Source organism: Ursus americanus, chromosome 25 (assembly GCF_024610735.1).
Source record: "Ursus americanus isolate L20-20 chromosome 25, mUrsAme1.1.p, whole genome shotgun sequence".
Lineage (NCBI taxonomy): Eukaryota > Metazoa > Chordata > Mammalia > Carnivora > Ursidae > Ursus > Ursus americanus.
In genome coordinates, this window is record NC_142151.1 from 29,118,615 (window position 1) to 29,143,090 (window position 24,476).

Genomic DNA, 24,476 nt, shown 5'->3' on the forward strand with positions numbered 1-24,476 from the left:
AGGCACTCGGTCGGGTACCCAAAACAGGTATGCTCCCCCCCCCCGGAAGATGCACCCACGAAAATTCAGGATCTCGGAAAACAATTTGAAACTGTGGACGTTATGTTCTGGGGGGAAGCAGGTTACACACTGTGTCACCCCTACTCTCACACCGCCTGCCACAAGCAGTTACCGAGTCTGCAGAACATTGCCTTCAGGGGCGCTCCCCGCTCGACCTCTCCTTTCCTTTTCAAAAGCAGGTCCCAAGGCGCTGAGTAACCTGATCACAGCGGAAACAGCCGCGACGCGGAAGTCTTCCGATTGGTTTCCAGTTCCAGGAAGTTGCCGACTTCGCGCAAGTCGCGTCGCCTCTGGGACTGTTTCTAATCAGAATGAAAGGGCTGCACCAAGCTTTCAGACTGTTTGAGTCCGCTCGTGTTTGGCCCTGGGACGGAGCCCTCCGTCGGTGAGGGAGTCCGAACCCGCGTTATGGGGGGGCGGCGGGGCGGGGAGGCTGTGGACTCCCAGAGGGTGTGTGCGTGTCTGTTTGGGGGAGTTCCAGAACACAAAGACGGCAAGGGACCATCTAGCCCGGAGGGTAAACGCGTGAGCAGACAGCCGGGCCTGCGGGGGCTGCGGGGCTCGGGGGGCCGCGGGCTAGGGGCCAGGCCGGCTCCCCGCACCCGGCTCTCCTCCCCCGCCGCCTCCAGGCCCGCGCGCTGGCTCCCGCGCCACCTCCGCGCTCTGAGTTGCTCCTTAATGTGAATGCATAACAGCTCGCAGCTGTGGGCGCTTGTCGGTGCCACACATGGTGTAAGCGACTGAGTCACCTCACTTTCTCGCCGGCCGAGTAGGAGGTCTGTGCGGCTACTCGCGGCGGCTTAGGACGGTTACAACAGTTAGACCGAGTCACGTGGCTCGGCCCCGGGCCTGGGCTTCACCTTTTCACAGCCAGCCTTCCTCGCTTCCTGAAAGGGCGGTGGGACAGTCCCCCCCCCCCCCCGCCATCCCTCGTTCCTATCGCCGAAGACAGGAACAGGGGTCATTCTGGTGCTTACGGTTTGTTGCTCACCGCCTGGGGGACGGTTGCTGCAGTTTATATAAGTGACCTTAGAATCCACCGGAGCCCCCTGCTTCCCTTCAGAAACTCCCTTTCTCCCGGCCCTGGTCCCCCACAGCGCCCTTCCGCCGCCAGGGTGAGGGGTCGGCTCGGAGAGGCAGGCGGCAGGAACAATAGGCGCCCTCGCCCCGCACGGCGGAGAGCGATTTGCATCTCAGAGGAGCTCCGATCGGGACTCCGCGTTTGGATGCTGACCCTTGCGCTGATGACCAGCTTCAGGAATTTCCTGCGACCTGTTAAGGTTTGCAGCTCGGAAGCAATAGGAGGCTTTGACATTCGTGTCCACCTCATTCAGGGATCTAAAATGGCAGGTTCGTGGCAGGACTCTGCGCTCCATGATGCTGCACGAAAAGTCTGTGTCTGCGCACGGGTGCGTTTTTCTGAGGAGAATGCTCGTAACTTTCCTTGGTTTCTCAAAGCGGCTCACAGCTGCCCGAAGGTTAAGAACTTGAAGTGACAAGTGAGCCACACTGAAGGGGAACAATGGGGCAAACCCTGTGGGAGGAGGAGGGGGAGGAGGAAAGGGAGAGACTTAACTGGGGGGAGGTGGGGGCGGGAGGGAAGACGATCAGGTGAAACTTCTCTTGAGAGGCAGGATTTGGGGGATGGGAGAGCGAGGGAACATTCCTTCTATCTTACTTGGGGCCGGGCACTGTTCTAGACTAAAATTCATGAGGATTAATTCTTGTAACAATCCCATGAGGTGCATAAGATTGTTCTGACTTTGTAGATTCATTCATTTAGTAAATATTTATTGAGCGATTATTATGCTGGCACTGTCCCCAGAGTTGGGGATACAGCAGTTAACAAAACAGCCGAAAATACCTCCTTTCATGGAGCTCACATTCTCGGGGGAGGCAGGCGAGGAACCTGGGCTCACAGAGTTATACAAGGGTCCTCAGCTAATAAGCAGTAGACATTTGAGCCCAGGCAGTATAGCACTGGAAGCTGTTTTATTTATTTATTTTTATAATGACTCTGAACATTTGAAAACTAAAAATTTCTGTGCAACAAAAAGCCACCAAAAAAGATAGAAGTGAGAAAATATTTACATCAGATCATGCAAAGAATAGCTTTAAGAAGTTTTCAAACTACACATCGAAACCAAAAATAGACATTTAAAATGAAGAAATGGGCAGAGATTCCTAAAATAATTTACAAGAGAAAATACGAATGATCAATAATGTTGAATCCTGGCTTCTTGACTTATCATCAAAACAATCCGTTTATTGCTTGCATAGTGAGGGAGAGCATTACCTTGACTAGCCTGAGCAGCCTTCAGAGGGCAAAGGGCAAAGTCTAGGTATTTACTGAGCTTTTGAAGCCTGGTCTAACATGGATCTTTCAGTGGGGGTGGGGGATCATGATAAAATATATTAGGATTGAGGGACACAACCAGGCAAGAATATTAAGAAGAGGCATTTAAATAGTCATAACAGCATGTCATGTGGAAACCTAGAAGCTTAAAATGCCAGTTGGCCTTCTTCGAAGGATTGTGTGGCTGTGACTGCAGTCACGTGTCTCTCTTTACACTAGGCACTTGTTGGGTTCGTCCAGATTTGCCTGACCTGCATCTAGCTTTTGGCCTAGAGTATACAACATCTTAAGATGCCTGAAGTGCTTGTGGATAACCAAGTGATGAACTAAGCCCACTGAATGAGGTAGAAGGGAATGATGGGTAAATCAAGTTATGGGTTCCCCTCACTTTTTTTTTTTCCATTTTAGTTTCAGTGCCTGTATTCTCAGCTTTTCAATTAGATTTTAAAAGGCTTAAATGAGCTTTATTGAGCTATCAAGACATTCAACAAAGTTCACATACTGAAAGTGTACAGTTTTGGTAATTTTGACACATGTATATACCTATGAAACTATCACCTATAATCCAGATTATGAATATATCTGTCACCCCCAAAGTTTCCTTGTGCCTCTTTATCATCCCATCTGCTCAGCAGCCCCTGTCTCCAAGCAACAACCCATTTGTCTTCTGTCACTGCAGATTCTTTGCATTTTTGTTTGATTTTATACAAATGTAATCCTGTAGCATGTATTCATTTTTTTACCTTTTTTTACTCAGAATAATTACTTTGAGATTCATCTGAGTTGTTGCATGTTTCTGTAGTTTATTCCTTTTTATTGCTAGTAGTACTCCATTGTGTAGACATATCATAAATTGTTTATCCACTCATCTATTGATACCAGTTGGGTTAATACCAGTTTTTGGCTATTACAAATAAGACTGTGATGAACATTCATATACAAGTATTTGTAGAGATAAATGCTTTTACTTCTCTTTGGTAATTACCTAGGAATAGAATGGCTTAGTCATATGATAGGTGTGTGTCAGATCTTTTAAGAAACTGCTGAACTTGTTTTCTAAAGTGATTGTCCCATTTTACATTCCCATCTGCAATATATGAGAATTCCAGTTCCTCTACATCCTCACCAACTTTTGGTATAATCGGTCCTTTCAATTTTAGCCATTCTCGAGGTGTATAGTAGTATCTCATTTTAGTTTTAATTTGCATTTCTGAGATAACAAATGGTGATAAGCATCTTTTTGTGTGCTTTTTGATATCCACATATCTTCTTTGTTAAAGTGTCCATTCAAATTATTTGCCCCTTTTTGTTGTTGTTGGGCTGTTTATTTTATTGCTTTTTTTTTTCTTAAGATTTTATTTATTTATTTGCTAGAGAGAGAGAGAGAGCACAAGCAAGGGGAGCAGCAGGCGGAAAGAGAAGCAGGCTCCCCACTGAGCAAGGAGCCCAACGCGGGACTTGATCCCAGAACCCTGGGATCATGACCTGAGCTGAAGACAGACGCTTAACCAACTGAGCCATCCAGGCATCCCTATCTTACTGCTTTTTGAGGGTTTTTAAAATATATACCGCATATAAGTTCTTTATCAGATATGTGATTTGCTAATATTTTCTCCCAGTCTGTGGCTTATCTTTGCATTCTCCTAATAGTATCTTTCAAAGAATGTTCTTTTTGGCAGAGACTACTTAGTCCCAGGCCTGGCCTTAGTCTCCTCTCCTTTCACACCAGAGGCCTTTGCCACAAATATGCTCCCCTAGGTCCTTGGTTAGGCCAAGAAAGCACTCAAGCTTGATTTCTCTCTTCATATTTATTGGAGCTGGAGTTACTGGAGCAGCAGTGTATGTCTTGTATCTGGCATTGTCCGATCCAGATATCTGTTGGGATGAAGAGTAACCCAGAACCCAGAATAAAGTGTGTCCTAATGATCAATGCAAGTTCTACTCAGTGAATGTAGATTACAGCAAACTGAAGAAAGAGGGCTCAGACTTCTAAATGAAATGTTTGACTGTAAAACTGCTTAGAATGAAGGTCTTCCAGAAGTCATTTGTACAATTTTCTGCTTAACCAAGAACTATTTCCCCTCTAAATGCTCAAAATCATGTTGATGTGCTATGTTGGAGTTTTACCCTGATTAATAAATATCTCAAACTTGAAAAAAAGAAGAGCATACATTCTTAATTTTTATGAAGTCCAGTTTATCGGTTTTTTTTTTATGGACTCTATCTTTTGTTGTCATATCTAAGAAATCTTTGCCTCAGCCAAGGCCATTTACCTTTGTTTTCTTTAAATTTAAAGTTTTACAATTTTAGGATTTACATTTATATCTATAATGCAAATCAGGAAAAGGTTTTCTTTGATCATCTAAATTACTTTAAAAATTTTTCAAGTCACATTCAACATGGGTCTGACAGAAACATGGACAAGTACATTATGAAGCCTCCACCACCCTGCAAAAAGCATATGAAAAACAAGAACAAGGTTAGAGAAATTCAAAACTAAGTTGCCCAACTTACGACTACACAAGGTTGTCTAAATGTGCCTATCATTAAGACTCAAGGAGGTTTCGTGTATGGTAATCAATCAAGTCTACCTGCACCACAGTTTGATCTCTATTCAGTCAAATTGCTTCAGCCAGCAGTGTTCTCGGGTTCTCCACACTATCCACCAAGCCCTTCACCTTCGGATAAGCAATTAGCCTTTCCAGGGGTATAAAGAACTTCGTTCCCACACTGCAAGCTTTGGGGGACTGCTCTATTTGGCCTCTTCGAGCTTCTGTGAGGGTTAATCCATGCCATTGGATGCAGTTGCCTTCTGGCACCGCTCAACCGCGCTCCCTTTTCTTCGGATCCAGGAGAAACCTGACTTTCATGAAGTCAACTGCTTTTTAACACCTCAGCACTCAGAACAAGCTGGAGGTATACTTTTTACTGTCTCGGGTATGAGGTTGTCAAAACAGCTTTATAAACATGTTCCTGTGGCTCTGAAATGCACAATTCAGTTGCCTTTGCTATGTTTTTCTGTAAGCCCCTATCTATGTACAGTACCAACATGCTCAGCTCCCGTTGGTGGAGCCCCCACACCAGTAAACTCAACAGAGTAATTGTAGAGATTTGCTACATCCAAAGCCCACATCTGAAACTGTATTCTGTTCCACTCAAATTTGTGATCTGGCTTCCTAAAGGTTGATGTTGGAAACAGAGATTGAATGCAGAGTTTGGTGTGCTGATGACAACCATACCTGGAGAAAAGTACCCAAATACAGCTTCAAGAAACTTGACCAGATCTTCAGAATCTAAGTGTTCTATCAATTCAATACATGTTATCAAGTCAAATCCAAGCAAATGAGAGTCTTTCTGTACAGCAGAACCATGATACAAAGTTATAGTCAAACCTAGGTCCCAAGGAGCTAGATAATCCCCAGCTGTTGGAGTCAACTTGTAAGGAATCGGCAGCAATAATATCTACTCCAACGAGATGTTCAGTGCAACTGTGGAATTTTAGCATCCATATAAGTGTGGCATCACGGAAGCCCAAGTCTGCAACCTTCTTGGGTTGATGCTGATCCACTAAATTTTTAACAAAGTAGTATCTCTGTACAGTGGCTGGTTGAACTCAAGTCACCTCCTTGCTGGGAACTTCTTCAAAATTACCATTAACCATACCTTTGCACTGTTTGTTTTCTTCCATTTTGTTTCCGAGTTTCAAGTTTTGTTGAGACGAAAAAGCCAATGTATCCTTTAAGCTCTATGAATCAGCAATGACTCAGCTCTGAAGGAGCATACCAGATGGAAAGCAAGTACTGCGAACACTCTATGATGCATTTTGAGTTAATTTTTGTATATGTATGTATAAGGTGTGGATTGAACTTCATTTCTTTTGCATATGAACATTGACTGAAAAGGCTATTCTTTTTACCATTTAATTGCCCTTGCAACTTCATTGAAGCAATTGACCATATATGTGTGGGTCTGTTACCAAACTTTCTATTCTGTTCAATTGATCTATTTGTCTACCTCAGTTTTTCTTTTTCTGTTTTCTAATTCATTGATTTCCGCTCTAATCTTTATTATTTTGTCTTTTTTGCTAGTTTTTTTAGTTTCTAAACAGTTTCTAACATGTTAGTTAACATGTTACATGGAACATAGTAACATCTGTTACATATGTATCATAGAAAAACTTTTTCTTTCTTTCTTTCTTTCTTGAGAGAGAGTGAGAGAGAGATGGAGAAGGAAGGGGCAGAAGGAGAGGGAGAAAATCTTAAGCAGGCTCCACGCCCAGTGCAGAGCCCGATGTGGGGCTCGATCTCATGACACTGAGCTAATGACCTGAGCTGAAATCAAGAATTGGATGCTTAACCTACTGAGCCACTGCTATTAATCTCTCTTTAAGAGCTGCTTCAGATGCTTTTTGCTTTCACTTTTGATTCATTTTTTGACACTTGTGGCCAGAGAACATGCTTTACACGACTTGAATCTTGTTAAATTTATTGATACATGTTTTATGGCCCCAAATATTGTCAGTTTGGTAAGTGTTCTTTGTGTACTTGGAATGAATTTGTTTCTTGCTGTCGGTGAAAATATTCTATAAATATCAATCTGGTCAAGTTGGTTGACAGTATTGTCCAAGTCCTCTATGTCTCTACTGATTTCTTATCTATTTACTCTTCCAATTATTGACAAAGGAGTGCTTTTCCTACTATACTTGAGACTTTGTCTCTTTCTCATTGATTTCATGTATTTTGAAGCTCTGCTATTTTTGAATAGGATGTTAATGTGAGAAATCCAGAAAAAGTTTTGGGGTCATTTAAGAACACAAGTTATGGGTAAGTAAATGATAAATCTCAGAGTTAAGTTTTACTGGAGTTTAGGAAACATCTGGCCCCACATGGTAGCTCTAACTAGAGTGACTTATTTTTAGGTTTTGCAGCCCAGAGATTAATTGCTCCATCTAGGTTACAGTATCTATTTTAATCAAATTATAACACATCAGGATAAAGAACCAAAAGAAGTATCACAAATACTAGGTTGAATCGTGTAAAGTTGTTGACATTTGCCTTTGACCTATAAAAATGGTTAATTTCTCATAAAGCAAGGATCTTTGTTCATCATGGTGTTATTCAGAATAGTGAAACATTGGGATCTATGTATGTTTTTCACCATAGCATTTTTCAGAATAGTGAAAAATTGGGAGGTAAATCTGAATGTCACACAATAAATCATGCCATATCCATATCATGGAATTAGAATGAATGTTTGGGAGATCATTTAATAACTCACTCCCTTTATGTTCTCATCCAGTTTTAGGACATTAAATTCCATCTATATATGCTGGCAACTCTCAAATTTATATCTGAAGTCCAATTGCTCACAAAATCCAGACTCAGACATTCAATTTCCTGTTCACCATCTCCACTTGGATATCTAATCAATATTTGAAATTTAATATGTCCAAACTTGAACTTCTGATCTGTCTCCAAAGCCTGTTCTCCCTCATCCTTACTCATTTCGGTTAACAGAAATTCTAGCTTCATCCTCCCAGTTGTTGAGGCCAAGTTCCTTAGAGTCATTCCTGACTTTTCTTTTGCTCACCCCCCACATTCAATCCATCAGGAAGTCCTCTCTGCTTTTCAAAATACACCCAGTACCCAACACTTCTCACCCCCTTCATTGCTACCCTGTGGTCTTTTTCCCCTTAGACTGCAGAAGCCTCCTGACCTTTTTAACTGCAGTTAATCAGTGTTTTTTAAAATTAATATTTTAAAGGGTAGTGATGAAAATTGTATAGCTATATCTGGACCAAGTTCGAATAGACATGGCAGACAATGTGTGCTCTAAAGCATTGCACCATAAAGTTTGGAGATACTTGCTTTGTTGTCTCATCTTTTCCTTCTGCATTTTCCTGCTCCCCTCTGTTGTTTCCTCTGTAACTGAATATCAGGGACTGGGCAGTTATCAGTTTATTGCCTCTCAGCTCCAAACCTACCCTTTATTGCCTGTTCTGCAACAATGAAGCTAGACCCTCTTTTAAACATTTCTCCTTTGCCAGCTGGCACAATGTTCACCTTTGTCAGCAGAATGCCCTGGCGAGGCACTGGAGGCAGCTTCTCTTCCTGGTTCCGCTGTGCTCCCCTCTGCTAGCTCCTGTGGCAGGAAGCTCCTGTCTTTTGTGGTGCTCAGCAGCTAACCTTCTGTGGCATTCCCTTGAGTGGCTCTCCAATGAGTCTTACTGATATAGCACTTCTCCACGGACGGCCTTCCAGCAAGTTCTGGGATATGGTACCTCCCCATGATACTTCCCTGGCACCTAAAGGTAGATTCACAAGTGCCACTGGTGTGGCATTTTAGTAAACTTTTTTGACATCTGATGGGCTATGGTTGTGCCCTAACAAAATCTGGTTCTCAGCCTGAGGGAAAGGGGGCATTTTAGGTTTGCCTGGCCTCAGGCCTAGGGTTAGTGGCTGCTCATATAGATGCTATTCTTGTGTGTGTGTGCGTTTTACTTCTTGTATTCTTGAGTTCTTTTTATTGCTTAGCAGCAAATCCTCCATTGTTCTAATTTCTTGTTATAGTTTGTGATGGTTAATTTGGCTGGGCCATGGTGGTCAGATATTTAATTATAAACATTATTCTGAATGTTTCTGTGAAAATGTTTTTTGGATGAAATTAATATTTACATTGGTGGCTTTCAAGTGAAGCAGATTACTCTTCATAATGTGGGTGGGCCTCATCAAATCCGTTGAAGGCCTAAATAGAACACAGATTGACCTCCTCTGAGCAAGAAAGAATTCTTGCAGACTGCCTTTGGACTTGAACTACAACTCTTCCCTGGGTGTCCAGCCTGCTAGCCTACCCTGTAGATTTTGGATTTACCAAGTCTCTACAATTGCATGAGCCAATTCCTTAAAATCTCTCTCTACAGACACACACACACGACCTCTCGGTTCTGTTTCTTGAGAGAACTCTCATAATTTTTCACATTAAACAACCCTTTTTGGGGCACCTGGTTGGCTCAGCCAGTAGAGAATGCAACTCTTGATCTCAGGGTCATGAGTTCAAGCCCTACAGTGAGCATAGAGCTTAGTTAAAAATAATAAATAAATAAATCACCCCTCTTCAAATAGCTGTGTGGTTTCTGACTCCTTTGGACCCTGACAAATACACCATTGTTCTGCCCTGAATTCCTAATCTGTATGTGCAAGTGTCTACTAAGCTTTTCTACTTGTATGTCTAACAGGTATTCCAAACTTGGGTCCAAAAGTAAGCTTTTTATTTATTTTTTTGTAAGATTCATTTATTTATAGGGGTGCCTGGGTGGCTCAGTCAATTAAGCATCTGCCTTCAGCTCAGGTCATGATCCCAGCATCCTGGGTTCGAGGCCTGAGTTGGGCTCCCTGCTCAGCAGAGTCTGTTTCTCCCTCTGCACCGCCCATCCCCAACATGTGCTCTCTCTCTCAAATAAAATCTTAAAAAAAAAATTTGAGAGAGAGACGTAGGGAGACAGCACATGGGGAGAGGGAGTGAAGCGGATTCCGCTAATCTCACCACCTGAGATCATGATCTGAGCTGAAATCAATAGTTGGATGCTTAACCAACTGAGCCACCCAAATGCCCCCAAAAGTAAGCTCTTGAGGGGCGCCTGGGTGGCTCAGTCATTGGGCGTCTGCTTTCAGCTCAGGGTGTGATCCTGGCGTTATGGGATCGAGGACCGCATCAGGCTCCTCCACTGGGAGCCTGTTTCTTCCTCTCCCACTCCCCCTGCTTGTGTTCCCTTTCTCGCTGGCTCTCTCTCTCTGTCAAATAAATAAATAAAATCTTAAAAAAAAAAAAAAAAAAGTAAGCTCTTGATGTTGACCTTCCAAACTTGTTTCTTCTACACTTTTTCCAATCTCAGTTAAGGGCAACTCCATTTTCAGGAAGGCCTTCTCTGGCTAACCCATTTACACCTGCAGTCCCCCTCCAAGTAGCCCCAATCACACTTTCAATCTCTTCTTTGCTTGTTATCTTATTATCTAACTACAATGTGTATTACTTCTCCTGTTTACTGCTGTTTACCGTGTAACTCCTCCATTAGAATATGAATCCCCCCCCAAAAGAATATAAATTCTATAACAGCAGGAATTTGATATGTGTGTTTAAAATGCTAGCCACAAAAATAAATAAAAATAAAAAATAAAATGCTATGTGCCCAATACTTAATGCAACAATTTAGGTAATGCTTATAGTGGGTAGTTAATGAATCTTCACTTTCTATTTTTACTGCAGACTATAATGCTAGTTATTTTTGAGTGTTTTAACAAATACTTCCCTTCCCCAAGTTCATAAATACATTCTATATTTTCTTCTAAAACTTCTGTTTTTCCTTTTTCATATAGGCTATTAGAGCAAGAATTTATTTTTCTGTATGGTGTGAGGTAGGTTCAAAAAAATAAACCTCTTCTCGATAACCAGTTGCCGAGAAGGCTGCGTTTTTACTACATAATGGTTTTGATTTATCTCTCTACTTTCTGAAGTCACTAGCTGCTCAGTATTAAGATTCTATAATAACAAAGCAAAACAAAGTATCAACCCCACAGTTTTATTTGTAAAGAACAAAGCATGAAAAGTCATTATTTAAATGTACTCCAAAACCTGAAAAACCCACGTCAGTTTCTCTGATATGTATGTTAAAGTGCTTGATATCACAATACTCTTTAAATTTTATATTATGTTCAGATGAGGAAAAAAAATCCAGTTCTGATGCATTGTTAACAATACAAAGAAACACAATATAATTTAAATGCAGAAATGTTCACTGTTTAAAAAGATACACAGGGTACATTTATACACGGTTCAAGTGTAACATAGAGGGCTTTTCTATGTTTAACACCCTCATTTGATTGACAACAGGAACTCCTTACCATACCTCTCTACTGTCAACAAGATTTGGTTTGGAATAGACTAGAGCCACACACAAATCCATTCAGGAAACTGGATGAAGTGTGATTCTCTCCCACGTAACCCAAAGATGCCCTGGGTTCCTTCAAATGAAGAGGAACTTTTCGATATGTATTTTTTTCACTCTGGTGTCAAATGCTCAGTGTGATACATTTCTGGAGCCAATCTTTATTCTGACCTTAAGAGGATGACCAGCTCAAGGACGATCTGGGAGGATGAGTTTCTTCCTGGATTCCTCTGATCACATCATCAACACTCTCTTCAAAAAAGCTTAGAAATCCAAGAGATCTATAAATGTATTTTAATAGGAATAAGGGACCTAGATGTTTATTTTTTGTTTCCATCTCCTTTTAACCTAAACAAATGACAAACACTTATGTAAGGAACAGGGGCTTCAAAAGAAACTGATGACATGGAAACAGGATTCACTTCATGAAAGTAGAGAGGAGCTCAAGACTCCATTCTCAATCAATGAAGGTGTGTTAATACTGAAATATAAATACCTAAGGTTCAGATTGTCCTTTCAACACGGTGAAAAGGAAAGTAGTTTCTGTAAACCTCACAGAGAAAATACAATTCTCAAAATGAAAACCCACTGAAAAATCGTAATTCTTAACAGAAAGAAGGTATTTCAGTTAAGAGCTACACTCTCAATGCTGTCAAATAAATATTTCCCTGGGCATCTGAGGTCCTCATCTGTTGCCTCATGTTTCAAAATATCTTAGAGGCGTCAACGTACGCTACACACAAACTGTTAAGTACCGTCTCCACCTCTCTTTCACTTACATTTACACACAACAGTGCTTTACTCCAAAAAAAGAAAATACAAGCAATTCAGTTATTTCCCCTATATCATTCATGTAGTGTGACAGAAGTTCATTAAAATGATTTTTTAAAAAGGCATGTTAAATACCACAGGGTTACAAAGGTTCAAAAATATGCGAAACGTTGAAAATAAACTTTAGAGGGAAATTGCAAACTTTTGCATGTTTCAGGTTTCTTATATCAAATTCTTGCTCCCAGTGGGAAAGAGGAAGAGGAAGAACTTTTGTTCTCTGTAGGCCGATTTCACCCCAACTAGAATCCCACTTTATGCTACTCCACACTGAGCCTCAGTCAGTTTTAAGGCGCCAACGAGCCCCACCCAGGGCTCACACGCAATACCAACAACAGTGTCCTGCCACTGTGTCAGAAAGGTTGAGATTAGGAGTTTCAGGACATTTGAAAAACACTCGGAAATTAGATGTTTCAAGAGGTAATATTTTTGGCAATTTCATTTTAAAACAATTTCCTCTCAAGCTATTATTATGTGAAAATACTAATTGTGACTCCGGGCATTACTTTTAATTTATTCTGAGGAAAAAAAGTCAATTACAAAATTGATTTTTACTTACTTTAACTCTGAAGATGTGATTATGAAGCAATATACTAATTAAAAAAATTAATATAGCGAAAAGTATACCTCTAACTGGGTATGGTCCTTCTAAAAGTCAGCTACAGACATTTATGCTAAGGGTTCTGCTACTGTCCTGCTCAAAATATTCTGGTATAGAGACAGTTATAAACCACATAAGAACTAAGTCTTCTTTCTTTAGAATTGCTTCTTTTGTGACCTCAAACTCTGCTTAAGCATCTTTTTTATTCATCAATTTGGATTCTAAGGACTTTTTGTTTCCAAATATTAAATCTCTTCTGAAAGGCCAAGATTTACCATAACTGGCAATATTCAGAAGAATGGACTGTAGGCCATTCAAGCAGCTTGCAAGGAGGTCCTCACATGCTCGGAGCCCTGGCTCTTATCACTGGAATAACTATAAGGGCTCCTAACGGGACCAATTAAAGGGTCCAGCATTCCAGAGGATTTGTCAGTTCGGGTATGATTATTTCTTTTGAAGTCGGTCATTTCTACTCTTATGGTCATGCTACAAAGTGGGGTAAAACTTGAGGTGTAACTCTTTTTTGGAGTACTACTTTTTTATGTAAAGGTTTTATTCACAGGCCCCAAATCCAATTTTGTTCCCAGTTTTTGTAATGGATGTAATTCTCGACCACTTGGGAACAATTTGTTAAAATGAATGTTAATCCTTACGATTATTATAAATGAATATTAACACTTATTTCCTACCTGTTTAGGTGGATGGATAAAGATCCAGGGATAGAAAGGCGATTAATATGAATGCCTTGGAGCTCAGTCTCATGCAGCCTTGGTGTAATAAAAGACACGAGTTCCAGACTCTGCTGTCACTGACCAGCTGTGGGGTATTTAACCTCTCTGATCCTCAAGTGCTCCCATCTATACGATGACGACTCATGCTAACCTAAGTCATCTCTCAGCTGCCCAGACTGTGCCAGAAGCATGGCCTTCTGGGAAAGGTACAGAGAATAAAACCCTGCACTGATCACTCTGTGGTTTCTGATCACTGCAACACAGGAACCCTGTGTGAAATATTCTGGATGCCTAGACTTTCCAGGTCCTTGGAAGAGCTACACCAACGCAGACACCCCTCAGCCTCAGGTGAACAAATGTCCAGTCTATCCAGGTCACCCAGAACCATCTTCTTAAAGCCCTTCCATGGGTTTCTTAATGCTGCCTTCAACTCCCCCGGTGCCCCTCAAGTACTAAGCCACAGATTAAAAGGGGATGTGCCTTGGTTACCCCCGCCAAATACAGCGTTTGATAAAGGGAGTGAGGCACTTGTTTCACTAGTTTCTTCCTCCAGGAAATAAGGGAAACAATACTGTTGGCCAAAGCCCAGGAACCTCAAGACTGTGCAAGGGCCCTGAGAGGCCATGGCTTTGCTTCTCAGCCACAATTGGGAATAAAACCCGGAGCTCTGCTGAGGCAATTTCACTGCTAACAATGTGCAAATGCCTAATTAGTTACAGGACCTACCATAAACGGAGACTTAAAGGTAACTAGCTAACACCACCATTTACTTAACTTCCTTATAAAATACCAAGCTGGAAAGCTACTCACAATGTTCGGTCTTCAAAACTGTTGCCTCTCGCTCTGCTTCTGTTTCTGTCACTCTATGCTGCCCTGGCTTTCACTGTCTCCGGGCCAGTTGTTTTATATTATTACCGTTTCTTAAAAAGGAATATAAAACTTGCCCTGAAACACCCAGAAAGGGTTCATTCTAGCTCTTTCCCTCTGTTATTTGCATTATCATGGTCAACAAACACTTTCACAAAAACATTCCAAGCTACACAGAGCCCTCCTCCTTCTTAGACATTCCTTCCATTTCCTGAGAGGGGGATGGGCACAGGAAGAGGGGAGGGGAGGGGGGACTGGAACCTAACAAAGACAGGGTTTGAGATTATCCTTGATACCCAAGGAACTGCTGCAGCGTTTAGACAGCCAAATTAGAAGTACACAAACTGCCGTCTGCAGGTCTTATAACTAAGAGACCAACACTCTGAAACTCACATCTCTTCAAACTGCCTCACATAACATGAGTAAAAATGCCAAGAATGGAGTTAGTCTAGGCTAATCTTTCCAAAGTGTAAAGAAGTTATAATCCTACAATTTAACATACTTCTCGGGGCTTTGTGTGTTCTTTCCAGTTTAGCCAAGCTCCTGGGGTCCAGTATTTAAAATATTTGAATCATATCTTTATCTTGTGCCGATGGAAAAATTCTTCCAAAAGACTGGAAAAGTGACTCAATTCAAATGTATGAAACCATTTATAACTTAAAAAAACGTAAGTGAGGGCTCTCACGTACAGCAGGTAAAGTTGTTTACATTCACAACACAAAGGCTCGGACACACCAGGACGGATGGCTACGACGGAACAATGCATTCTGGGTTCCTTTGTGATACCTGGAGGGAAAAAAAGCCCGACTGGGTTGCACTGTAATTACATGTTTACTGGCTTCTTCCTGGCTAGCACCACTCTTCCCCTCCCCAACTCCCAATGCGGCTAAGCTACTTATTTTAAGTCACAGGAATATTCAATCTAAGAAAAGTATCTTATTAGAGTAATATAATTTCTTAAAGAAGATAGCATATTTACACACATCTAACACATGAAAATACTCTATTTTATACTAAATTCCAGGTTCAAATGAACTACGATACAGCATTTTGCCTTGTCTGTGGTGTGAGGATTGTTCAGATTGGGGAATTCGGTGTGTTGCCCCTGCAGTGACTCACTACCTTGTCAGACAAGTCCAAATCAGTCCCCACAGTTGGGGAAGGTTCAGGAACAAGGGGTCTGGACTGAGAGTTTCTAGCCACTTGGGTTACACATCCACTCCTTTGATGAGTGATCCTTCCAAGACTATGGTGAAGTCCTGAATGGTCTGCAGAATGCGGATGAGAGAGTTGACAGTCATGCGGTCTCGCAGGAGGGCGCTCTCCTCGTACATTCGGGTAATGGCAGGACACTCGGCTAAGAGGGGGATCCACTGTGGGAGCAGGCGATCCCTACAGAGTCAAGGAGAAAGAAGTCCTGAGCCCTGCTGACCTTGCTGCAGAACAACACACATGTTAGAGCTTCCAATGGGAAGGTGTGGGGCTGCACAGAGCAAAACCTAGCCAAGTTCTGAGGTCAGCAGACAGGAAACCAAAGTCAAGAATCTGAAAATTTGCTGGTTAAAAAAGATATAGTAATGAGACAGAAATCTCTTGGGAAAACCCAAGAGATTGTAAAAGTAAGTCTGGACAAACTGCCCCTAAGGAATTACCCACATTAAAGAGATTCTGTATTCTGACTTAACACTTTAAAAAAGAGGCAGAATGCAATTTTGTGCCTTTTTTTTTTTTTTTTTTACAGGGGTGTTACTCAGACATCTGTGGCAAGGCATGCCAAAGTATAGTGACCCTTTGGGAAGAAAGACTACATTAAAAAGTTGGGACTAACATTTTTAAAAAACTGACACAACATAGCAAGGTAAGGAACAAAATCAAAGCAGAAACACATTAAGTAGATTTTATAAACCAAAAGAAGGGTTGCACTGGTCTGATAAATCACTAACAGTAAAGAGATAAAAGAAGATAAGGATCACATTCAAAAGGAACTTTAAAAGCATAGCTGAAATTGGTCCCTTTTATTAAGAAGAAATACAGAACTTAGTTCTGTAAACCAGTTGTTTCAGGAGGACAACATCTCAACCTTTGGTGTGTCCTGATTAAACTCTGACATTAGTTATCTGTCACTAAGGATCGAAGACATCCTTACTGGGCATCTCTCAATATGCCTTTCTTTCTTTTTCTTTTTTTTTTTAAAGTTCATTTTTTGTAGTGATCTCTACACCCAATGTGGGGCTTGAACTCATGACCCCAAGATTAACAGTGGCACGCTGTTCTGAGCCAGCCGGGCGCCCCGCAAGATGCCTTTCATGACAAGAGCAGCCATAACTAGGCCATCCTGAATCTCTTGTTGGAGCACCAGGGCTGTAGAAAAAACCAAACACTGCACAGGTAACTTAAAAAAAACCTTATTCTTGGGGTGCCCGGGTGGTTCCGGCCATTGAGCATCTGACTCTTGACTCCAGCTCAGGTCGCGATCTCAGGGTTGTGAGACTGAGCCCTGCATTGGGCTCCACACTCAGCGGGTAGTCTGCCTGAGATTCTCTCTCTCCTTTGCCCTCTGCCCCTCCCCTGTACTCTCTCTTTCTCAAATAAATAAATCTTTAAAACAAAGCTTATTCTAAAGGCCTATGTGTTTCATGAGAATTGTAATTCTCACAGCTGTTTTAAACTTAATGGATTGTATAGCTCCTATGTGTCATTTTCAAAAAATAAAGGGGTAGGAAACTGTCTTAAAGAGAAGACTTTCTATAGTTAAGAATTATGTCTATAGTACGACTTCTACAATGTTATTAAATTAAAAGCAACGTGTTGGTATATTGTAAATATATATGCGTGTATGTGCAGGTGTGCCAAACTCCTTATCGAACTATCTATTACCTATCTGCCCACCTTTGGAGCCAGTGTAGTGTAATGGTTGAGAGCTTGGGCTCTCGAGTGAGACTGGGTATAAATCTTGGCAATGCCTCTTTCTAGCTGCGTGACCTTGGGGAAGGTGGTTAACTTAGCTATATGCCTCATCTATGTTCTGTTTTCTCATCTCCACAGTGAGGGTACCAGCTGCTACTTCACGTGGAAAGGTAGTGAAGTGACAGGTGGATTAAATGAGGTAATGAATGTAACGTACTTAGCATAGTGCCAACATATAGCAAATACCCAATAAATAGTACTCTCATAATAAAACTAGGAATGAAAGAAACCCATGGGAGAGCTTTGGAAAGGGCATGATTTGGTATGACCCCTTCTGGACTCCTGTTCAACACGTAACAAAGACAGGGAAAGTCAAGAACTGGCTTTATACCGTGTTCCAAGGCAAACTAAAATCTGGAATTTGCCGTCCTTCCCAATGTTCCTGGGTGCAGTATTAATAGCATTTACATAGTGGCAGAAGGTTTTGCAGGATGATTTCTGAATAAGGACGTCATCTTCATTGTCTAGAATCTGGTCAGTGGTTTCAAAATAAGCAACCGCTTTCTCTGGAAGGAAATCAGAATCATATCACAATACACATTAATATTTCATGTACAGAAAGATTAATCACTTAGTTTATTCTGGAAACACTAATGATGATTTGCATTATAGCCAGTCCAGAAACCAAAATCATTACTTTATCACTGGTTTCAAGATGAATTCTAGAGCTCCATGTTTCACAGTGGAACAATACGCTCCCAGGAGTTTACTTTCTAATCTAGACTGCATTCCAGAAGGGTAGAAAGTTTACTCTCTTTAGAATACCCTCAAGCAATGGAAATTGGCAAAAAAGAAAAAAAAAATGGACTCTTCTGTCCAGACCAGAACCTTCTAGGAATAACTAGCAAATATATAGTAGTCATTGAGATGGTGCCCTCTGTTCTGGTTACAGAATGGCTGGCTAACACTTTGCAACAAAATCCTTGAAATAGAACTGATTTAGGAAATCTGAGGAAGAGATACGTATACACATATCAGAAACAGGAGCAATAAGATTCTAGGCATTCCAAAAGAAAAAAAAAATCACACCTGGAGGCCTAGCTCTGTCAACCTTTCCTTTGTCTAAAAATTCTAAGTTGGATAAAATCAACTACTTCATCTAGACTATATTTACAAGACACAAAATGATTAATCACCCCTTTAAAAAAACCGGGAATTCTAGAAGAACTGCATACCAAAATAAAGATTACAAAGCTTACTTAGCAAGCTAGAGCAGCACACTCCAACAGAACTTTCTGTGATGAATAAAATGTTCTATAACTGCAAGGCTCAATTTAGTAGCTCCTAGGTAAGACAGGTGTGACTAAGGAAGTGAATTTTAAATTTAATTTAAATTAAATCGTTTAAATTTAAATAGCCACATGTAGCTAGTGGTTTCCATACTGGACAGCATAAAGCTAGAGTAATCCTTCTGAAACAGAAGTTACATCATGTCACTCACTCCTTGGCTCAAAGCCTTCCAATGACTTCCTGTTTCAATCATGATAAAGACAAAGTTCTTCCAAAGGCCTAGACGGCTTTAAAACACCTGGCTCTGGCAGTAAACAGCCCTCTAACCCAATATCCTCTTACTCTGTCTCCCTCAGTCAGCCCCAGTCACACCAGGCTTGCTAGTCCATGAAAAGGCCAAGCACGCTCCCAGCTTGGCGCCTCTCCCCGGCAGTTCTCTCAGCCCGCAGTGCTCTTCTCCCAGATAGTCACGTGGCTCGATTCCTCACTTCCTTACAGTCTTTGCTCAAATGTCACCTTGTCCACAAAGCCTATAACTGCCCCACTTAAAAGAGCACTCTCCACATCTTGTCATTCTGCTCTATTTTTTTCCACACAAAACATAGCTTTATAACATACTAGATGAAACGCATACTTGTTATGTTTTTGTGTATTGTCTGGGTTCCTGCCCCCACCAGAATGGTTGGTCAACCATAGGAATTTTTGTGTTTTACTTATCTCTTGATGTATATCTTTTTTTTTTTTTTTTAAGTAAGCTCTACGCCCAACGTGGGGCTTGAACTCATGATCCTGAGATCAAGAGTCCCATGTGCTACTGAGACAGCCAGGTGCCCCTTGATGTATCTCCTGAGCATCTAGAAGAGTCTGGAATACTATGGACACTATAAATATTTGTTGAATGAATGAAAAGCAAAGATAGAGCTAATTTGATATTTATTTTAAAAATTGTACTCCCTTGTAACTAACCCTTTTCTGCTTAAACTCCTGCGTCTTTGAGTTTTCTAAGGAACATTTCAGTGACATTATAACAACATACACCTGCTTTAATTTACCTATGAAGTCCCAGATGAAGACATTCTTGTGAAAGATGCGGGCAGATTTGAACCCATGATGGAAGACTTGTTCAAGTGCCACAACCAGTCCATTTTCTCCACACAGCAATACTGTGAGGCTTCCTCTCTGTGGAGCAAACACAGTGCCAAAGAATAATCTGCTGTAACTATGTTTAAGAAGACGCTAGAGAAACAGGTGCTGAGGGCAGCTATGAAGCATGTTTTTTGTAGCTATTAGAAAGCTTACAAATAAAAGTTAACATACCCTCTACTGCCTTATGTACCATGTATAAAAATGACTTTAAAATCCTATATATTAAGTTTTATAGATCATCATACCTCCTTTTCAGGTTTGTGAAAATGTTTCACAATATTATTCACAGCTTCTCCAATTCCTTCTTGGATCTGTCCAGCATTGGGTTCTGAAAAAACAATGAACAGTGGCTGAATTCTCATGTGAGGGAACTGAACTAAACTAAGTACTCCGGGGTATCACCTGTGTCCACCAGGCAGGAAACACTTCACCACAGCAGGCTGGCTTGTCGGGGGCCCTGTGAAACTTGCCTCAAGCCAGTTTGGCCAAGTGGGAGGCATCTTGGCACAAGGGAAAAGAATCCAAGAAACCCTTAGATTCAAATCCCAACCTTACCACCTGCAATCTATAACCTTGGTTAGATGTCAAACTTCTGAGTTTGAATTTCCTCAACCTAAAAGTAGGGAAAATACACACCTCATGGGTCACTGGGAAAGGTGCATGAGATATTACAGGTGTAAATCACCTGGCATGGTGCCTGTCGCAAAGTGCTAGCAAGCCCCTGGATCTGGGGAGTGAGATGGGAAAGACCCACAGCATCATTCCACAGGTACCCCCTTATCCTACCACCTCTGAGTCCCTTAGTGGGTACAGATCCAGGTTTGTGAAGCTCTGAACGGCTACCCCGAAATCTGTGTTTTTGCTGTTGTGTTGAAAGTAAAGGGAAGATGTCTGGTACGCTGTGGCACCCAAAGCCCAGAACTGCTTCCTTTCCTGGTAATCAGTCTATCTAGGCACTGCTTCATTTACCAACCCCCCCCACCAGCCCACATGCTTAGTCCTGTTCTTGGGGGAGAGCGTGGTGTGCTGCTTGAATGGGATCTAAACTGCCTTTGCCTCCCAAACCCCAAGAATGGTTTAAAAAAAAAAAAGATGGTAAACAGATTTCAGGGATAGAAGTCAGTAGGTAACAAGAGAAAAATTAAATATTTGATAATTTCTTGTGGTGATTAACTATTATATTTAATTTACACGTCACACCATAAAGGACAAACTATACATTCTAGTGTTTAAGAATCTTTGAATTCACACTGCTGGAGGATTTCTTGCATAAAACATTCTTCAGGTAAAGGTCAAGTAAGTTTTTTCTACACCAGTGCATAAAAATTGTTGAAGAGCCAGGTGCCCTTCCTTCTTTAAGTTTCAGTCAAAATATTATTCATTCACATTTCCATAGCTTCATTAAAACAGAGCATGCAGTTTTTATTTGATTTTAATATCTAAATTCTCTAGGCTTTTAATTATTTGTCAATTCTTGCCTTACTTTTTCCCTTTCCTCTCTCCTCCCTCCCTCTTTTAAACTCCATTCACCCAAATTAATTTTCCTCAGCTTTCTTCTTTTTAATCTTACCACAATTCATTAATGCAACAGCTTCCTGTGAAATGGCCACGTGGTGCTGGCAACATCTGGGGCACACTGAGAACTCAGCAATCAGTGATGGTACTTACTGGTGGTCTTTCCTGTCAGGGAAGTGATGCTCAGTCTCCGGGCCGAGGTGGGCGATTTCTGCTGCGGCGGAGTCCGACACTGCTTTACCAGATCCTCATCTGCCACCGAGGTCATCAGCTCCCCGATAAGGATTCTCTCCAGGCTTCCATCATCAATGCCTTTCCCCAACCACCGCCCGCATGGGAACCTTGTAGGTCAGAAAAACAACTTCTCCATCACCAGTACTTTACTCGTTTGAATCAGAATTTTTAAAATGGCATCTTAGCTGAAGCCCATCATTTTAGTGCCTGTGGGTGTTTTTAAATTTTAATTTTAAAATTTCAAACATACAGAAAAGCAGAGAGGATCATATAACAGACACCCCTATTCTTATCACCTGACTTAATATTTTGCGATATGCTTTGTTTTTATTTTGTGTTGAAGTATTTTATTTTTATTTATTTATTTATTTATTTATTTATTTATTTTTTAAAGATCTTTTTAATTTATTTATTCGACAGAGATAGAGACAGCCAGCAAGAGAGGGAACACAAGCAGGGGGAGTGGGAGAGGAAGAAGCAGGCTCATAGCAGAAGAGCCTGATGCAGGGCTTGATCCCAGATCGCCAGGATCACGCCCTGAGCCGAAGGCAGATGCTTAACCGCTGTGCCACCCAGGCGCCCCTATTTTATTTTATTTTTTAAAGATTTTATTTATTTATTCAACAGAGACAGAGACAGCCAGCGAGAGAGGGAACACAAGCAGGGGGAGTGGGAGAGGAAGAAGCAGGCTCACAGCGGAGGAGCCTGATGTGGGGCTCGATCCCATAACGCCAGGATCACACCCTGAGCCAAAGGCAGACGCTTAACCGTTGTGCCACCCAGGCGCCCCTGAAGTATTTTAAAGTACACTGCACACATCAGGACATTTTACCCCTAAAAACACTTCTGTATGAATCTCTGAAAAATAAAGACATTCGTTCTTATATAGCCAGAAATTATCACATTCAACAAAATTAAAATGATTTAATATTTTCTCATACCTAGTCTTTATTAAAATACTGTGGTTAGTTCTTCTTTTTTTAAAGATTTTATTTATTTGAGAGAAAGAGAGAGAGCTAAGGAGAAAGAGCACAAGGAGCGGTGTGGGGAGGGGGAGAAGGCTCCCCGCTGAGCACAGAGCCGGATAAGGAGCCAGATGCGAGACTCCATCCCGGGACCCTGGGATCGTGACCTGAGCCAAAAGCAGATGCTTAACCGACTGAGCCACCCAGCGCCCCTGTGGTTAGTTCTTCTGACAAGAATATTTTCAAACTAGAAGTTAACGTGGGAGTTGAGTTATAGGAGAAAAGAGGAGAATGTTTCCAAAGAGGAGTGCCAGCTGTAACCAGTAGAGTCCAAAAGATCCTTTCCTCCTACTAAATTAATTACTTCAAGCTTCTTTTTTTTAAAAATCAGAGTTATCGGGGCCGCCTGGGTGGCTCAGTCGTTAAGTGTCTGCTTTCGGCTCAGGGCATGATCCCAGGGTCCCGGGATTGAGCCCCATGTCAGGCTCCATGCTCTACTGGGAGTCTGCTTCTTCCTCTCCCACTCCCCCTGCTTGTGTTCCCTCTCTCACTGGCTGTCTCTCTCTGTCAAATAAATAAATAAAATCTTAAAAAAAAAAAATCAGAGTTATATCAATCTTTTCCAACACTTGTGGACTAAGCATTAATAGCAAACACAATCAATTTTTTAAAAGTTTTTTTGGGGGCAATTTTGTATTACATAAAAAGTAATACCAAGGGGAGCCTGGGTGGCTCAGCTGGTTAAGCGTCTGCCTTCAGCTCAGGTCATGATCCTGGGGTTCTGGGATCGAGCCCCACGTCAGGCTCCCTGTTTGGTGGGGAACCTGCCTCCCCTTCTTCCTCTGTAGTTCCCCACTCTACTCATGTTGTCTCTTGCTTGCTCTGCTCTCACTCTCTCAAATAAAAAAATCTAAAAAAAAAAAAAAAAGTAAAACTAAACAACTCCAAAACCTAAACTAAAATTCAGAGGGCAGTGAGAAAAGCTTTAGAAAGAAAACAATTCTTTTTTTAAAGTTTATTTTTTTTTAGTAATCTCTATACCCAACGTGGGGCTCAAACTTACGACTCTGAGATCAAGAGTCTCACACTCTGCCAGCTAAGCCAGCCAGGCGCCCCAGAAGAAAACAATTCTTAAACCTTTTCTTGTCTAAAGAGTCTCAAAGAAAGAATTCTGAGCTCCCAAGGATATTTACTTACCTGTATGTATGTCCTGTAATCTCATTTCTGACCATGACACAATCCACTAGCCATTTGGCTAATAGTCCTGAGTTATCGTGACCAATCTGAACAGTGGTCAGCTTCCCCAAGTTCTGGCACTGTAGGGACAGGACCACAGGTTATTCAGAGCCTGATGCCACTCCCACTACCTCTTAGCTTTAGTGGTGGCACTTTGGTTCCATCCAATTTAACAACTGCAGAGGACCCATCCTGCATAAATGCCCTGCTTTGTACTGGAGAAATATATTCACATCTAATATAGCCCATCTAATGAGACCGGACACATACATACGGAGGAGACTGTACTAGGTGTTAGAGATATAAACAAGTACTAGAAAAACACTGGAAAAGGAAAAATTACTTCTAACTAGGGAACCCAGTTAGATGAGGAGAATTTCAAGTGGCAAAAGGATGCTATTTAGATTCAGTTACAGTGAGGTCAGGAAAATAACCACAGATATAAAAAAATCACTGACACAGCTGTTTTTCTGTTTCTAATAAAACGCTAAGGCAGAACTGACCTCAAACCTCATCTTCTAGAAGTCTTTGAAGCTACCATAAAAAAAGTATAATTATCAATGTCCTTCCTGGTCGTTGGTGGACAAGTACAAAAGAAAGCAATGATAAAACGAATAGTTAAAAAAAAAAGTCAATTAAATTCTGACTTTTAAATTCTGATAAAATATCACAGAATCCCCAACTGACTATGTATGGCTGGGAACATCAGAGCTATGAGTTCTTAAAGCCCTTGACTTCTTCCTATCAAGGTGAGAAGGCATCATAGCCATCCAGGTGAGGGAGGATGGCCTCCTGAATT

The 24,476-nt window shown here is 41.4% G+C and overlaps 1 protein-coding gene and 1 pseudogene across 5 annotated transcripts in view; both read right to left on the bottom strand.

Annotated features, from left to right (window-relative positions):
• Positions 1 to 2,166: 2,166 nt before the first annotated feature.
• On the bottom strand, positions 2,167 to 10,034 carry LOC148107800 (small RNA 2'-O-methyltransferase-like; annotated as a pseudogene).
• A 941-nt stretch (positions 10,035 to 10,975) lies between these two features.
• The window catches only part of DENND5B (DENN domain containing 5B), a 186,329-nt gene continuing 172,828 nt past the window's right edge, over positions 10,976 to 24,476 (bottom strand). For 4 of the 5 annotated variants that reach the window (XM_087855756.1, XM_087855755.1, XM_045811891.2 and 1 more), the window contains 6 exons: positions 23,639 to 23,757; positions 21,396 to 21,583; positions 19,973 to 20,055; positions 19,634 to 19,760; positions 17,683 to 17,857; positions 10,976 to 15,776 (listed from right to left, as the gene is read on the bottom strand). In XM_087855756.1, coding sequence (XP_087711882.1) covers positions 15,593 to 15,776; positions 17,683 to 17,857; positions 19,634 to 19,760; positions 19,973 to 20,055; positions 21,396 to 21,583; positions 23,639 to 23,757 — 876 coding nt within the window. In that variant the 3' untranslated portion in view covers positions 10,976 to 15,592. The remainder of the gene's footprint in view (positions 15,777 to 17,682; positions 17,858 to 19,633; positions 19,761 to 19,972; positions 20,056 to 21,395; positions 21,584 to 23,638; positions 23,758 to 24,476) is intronic. The other variant, XR_006782314.2, reaches the window with a different exon arrangement.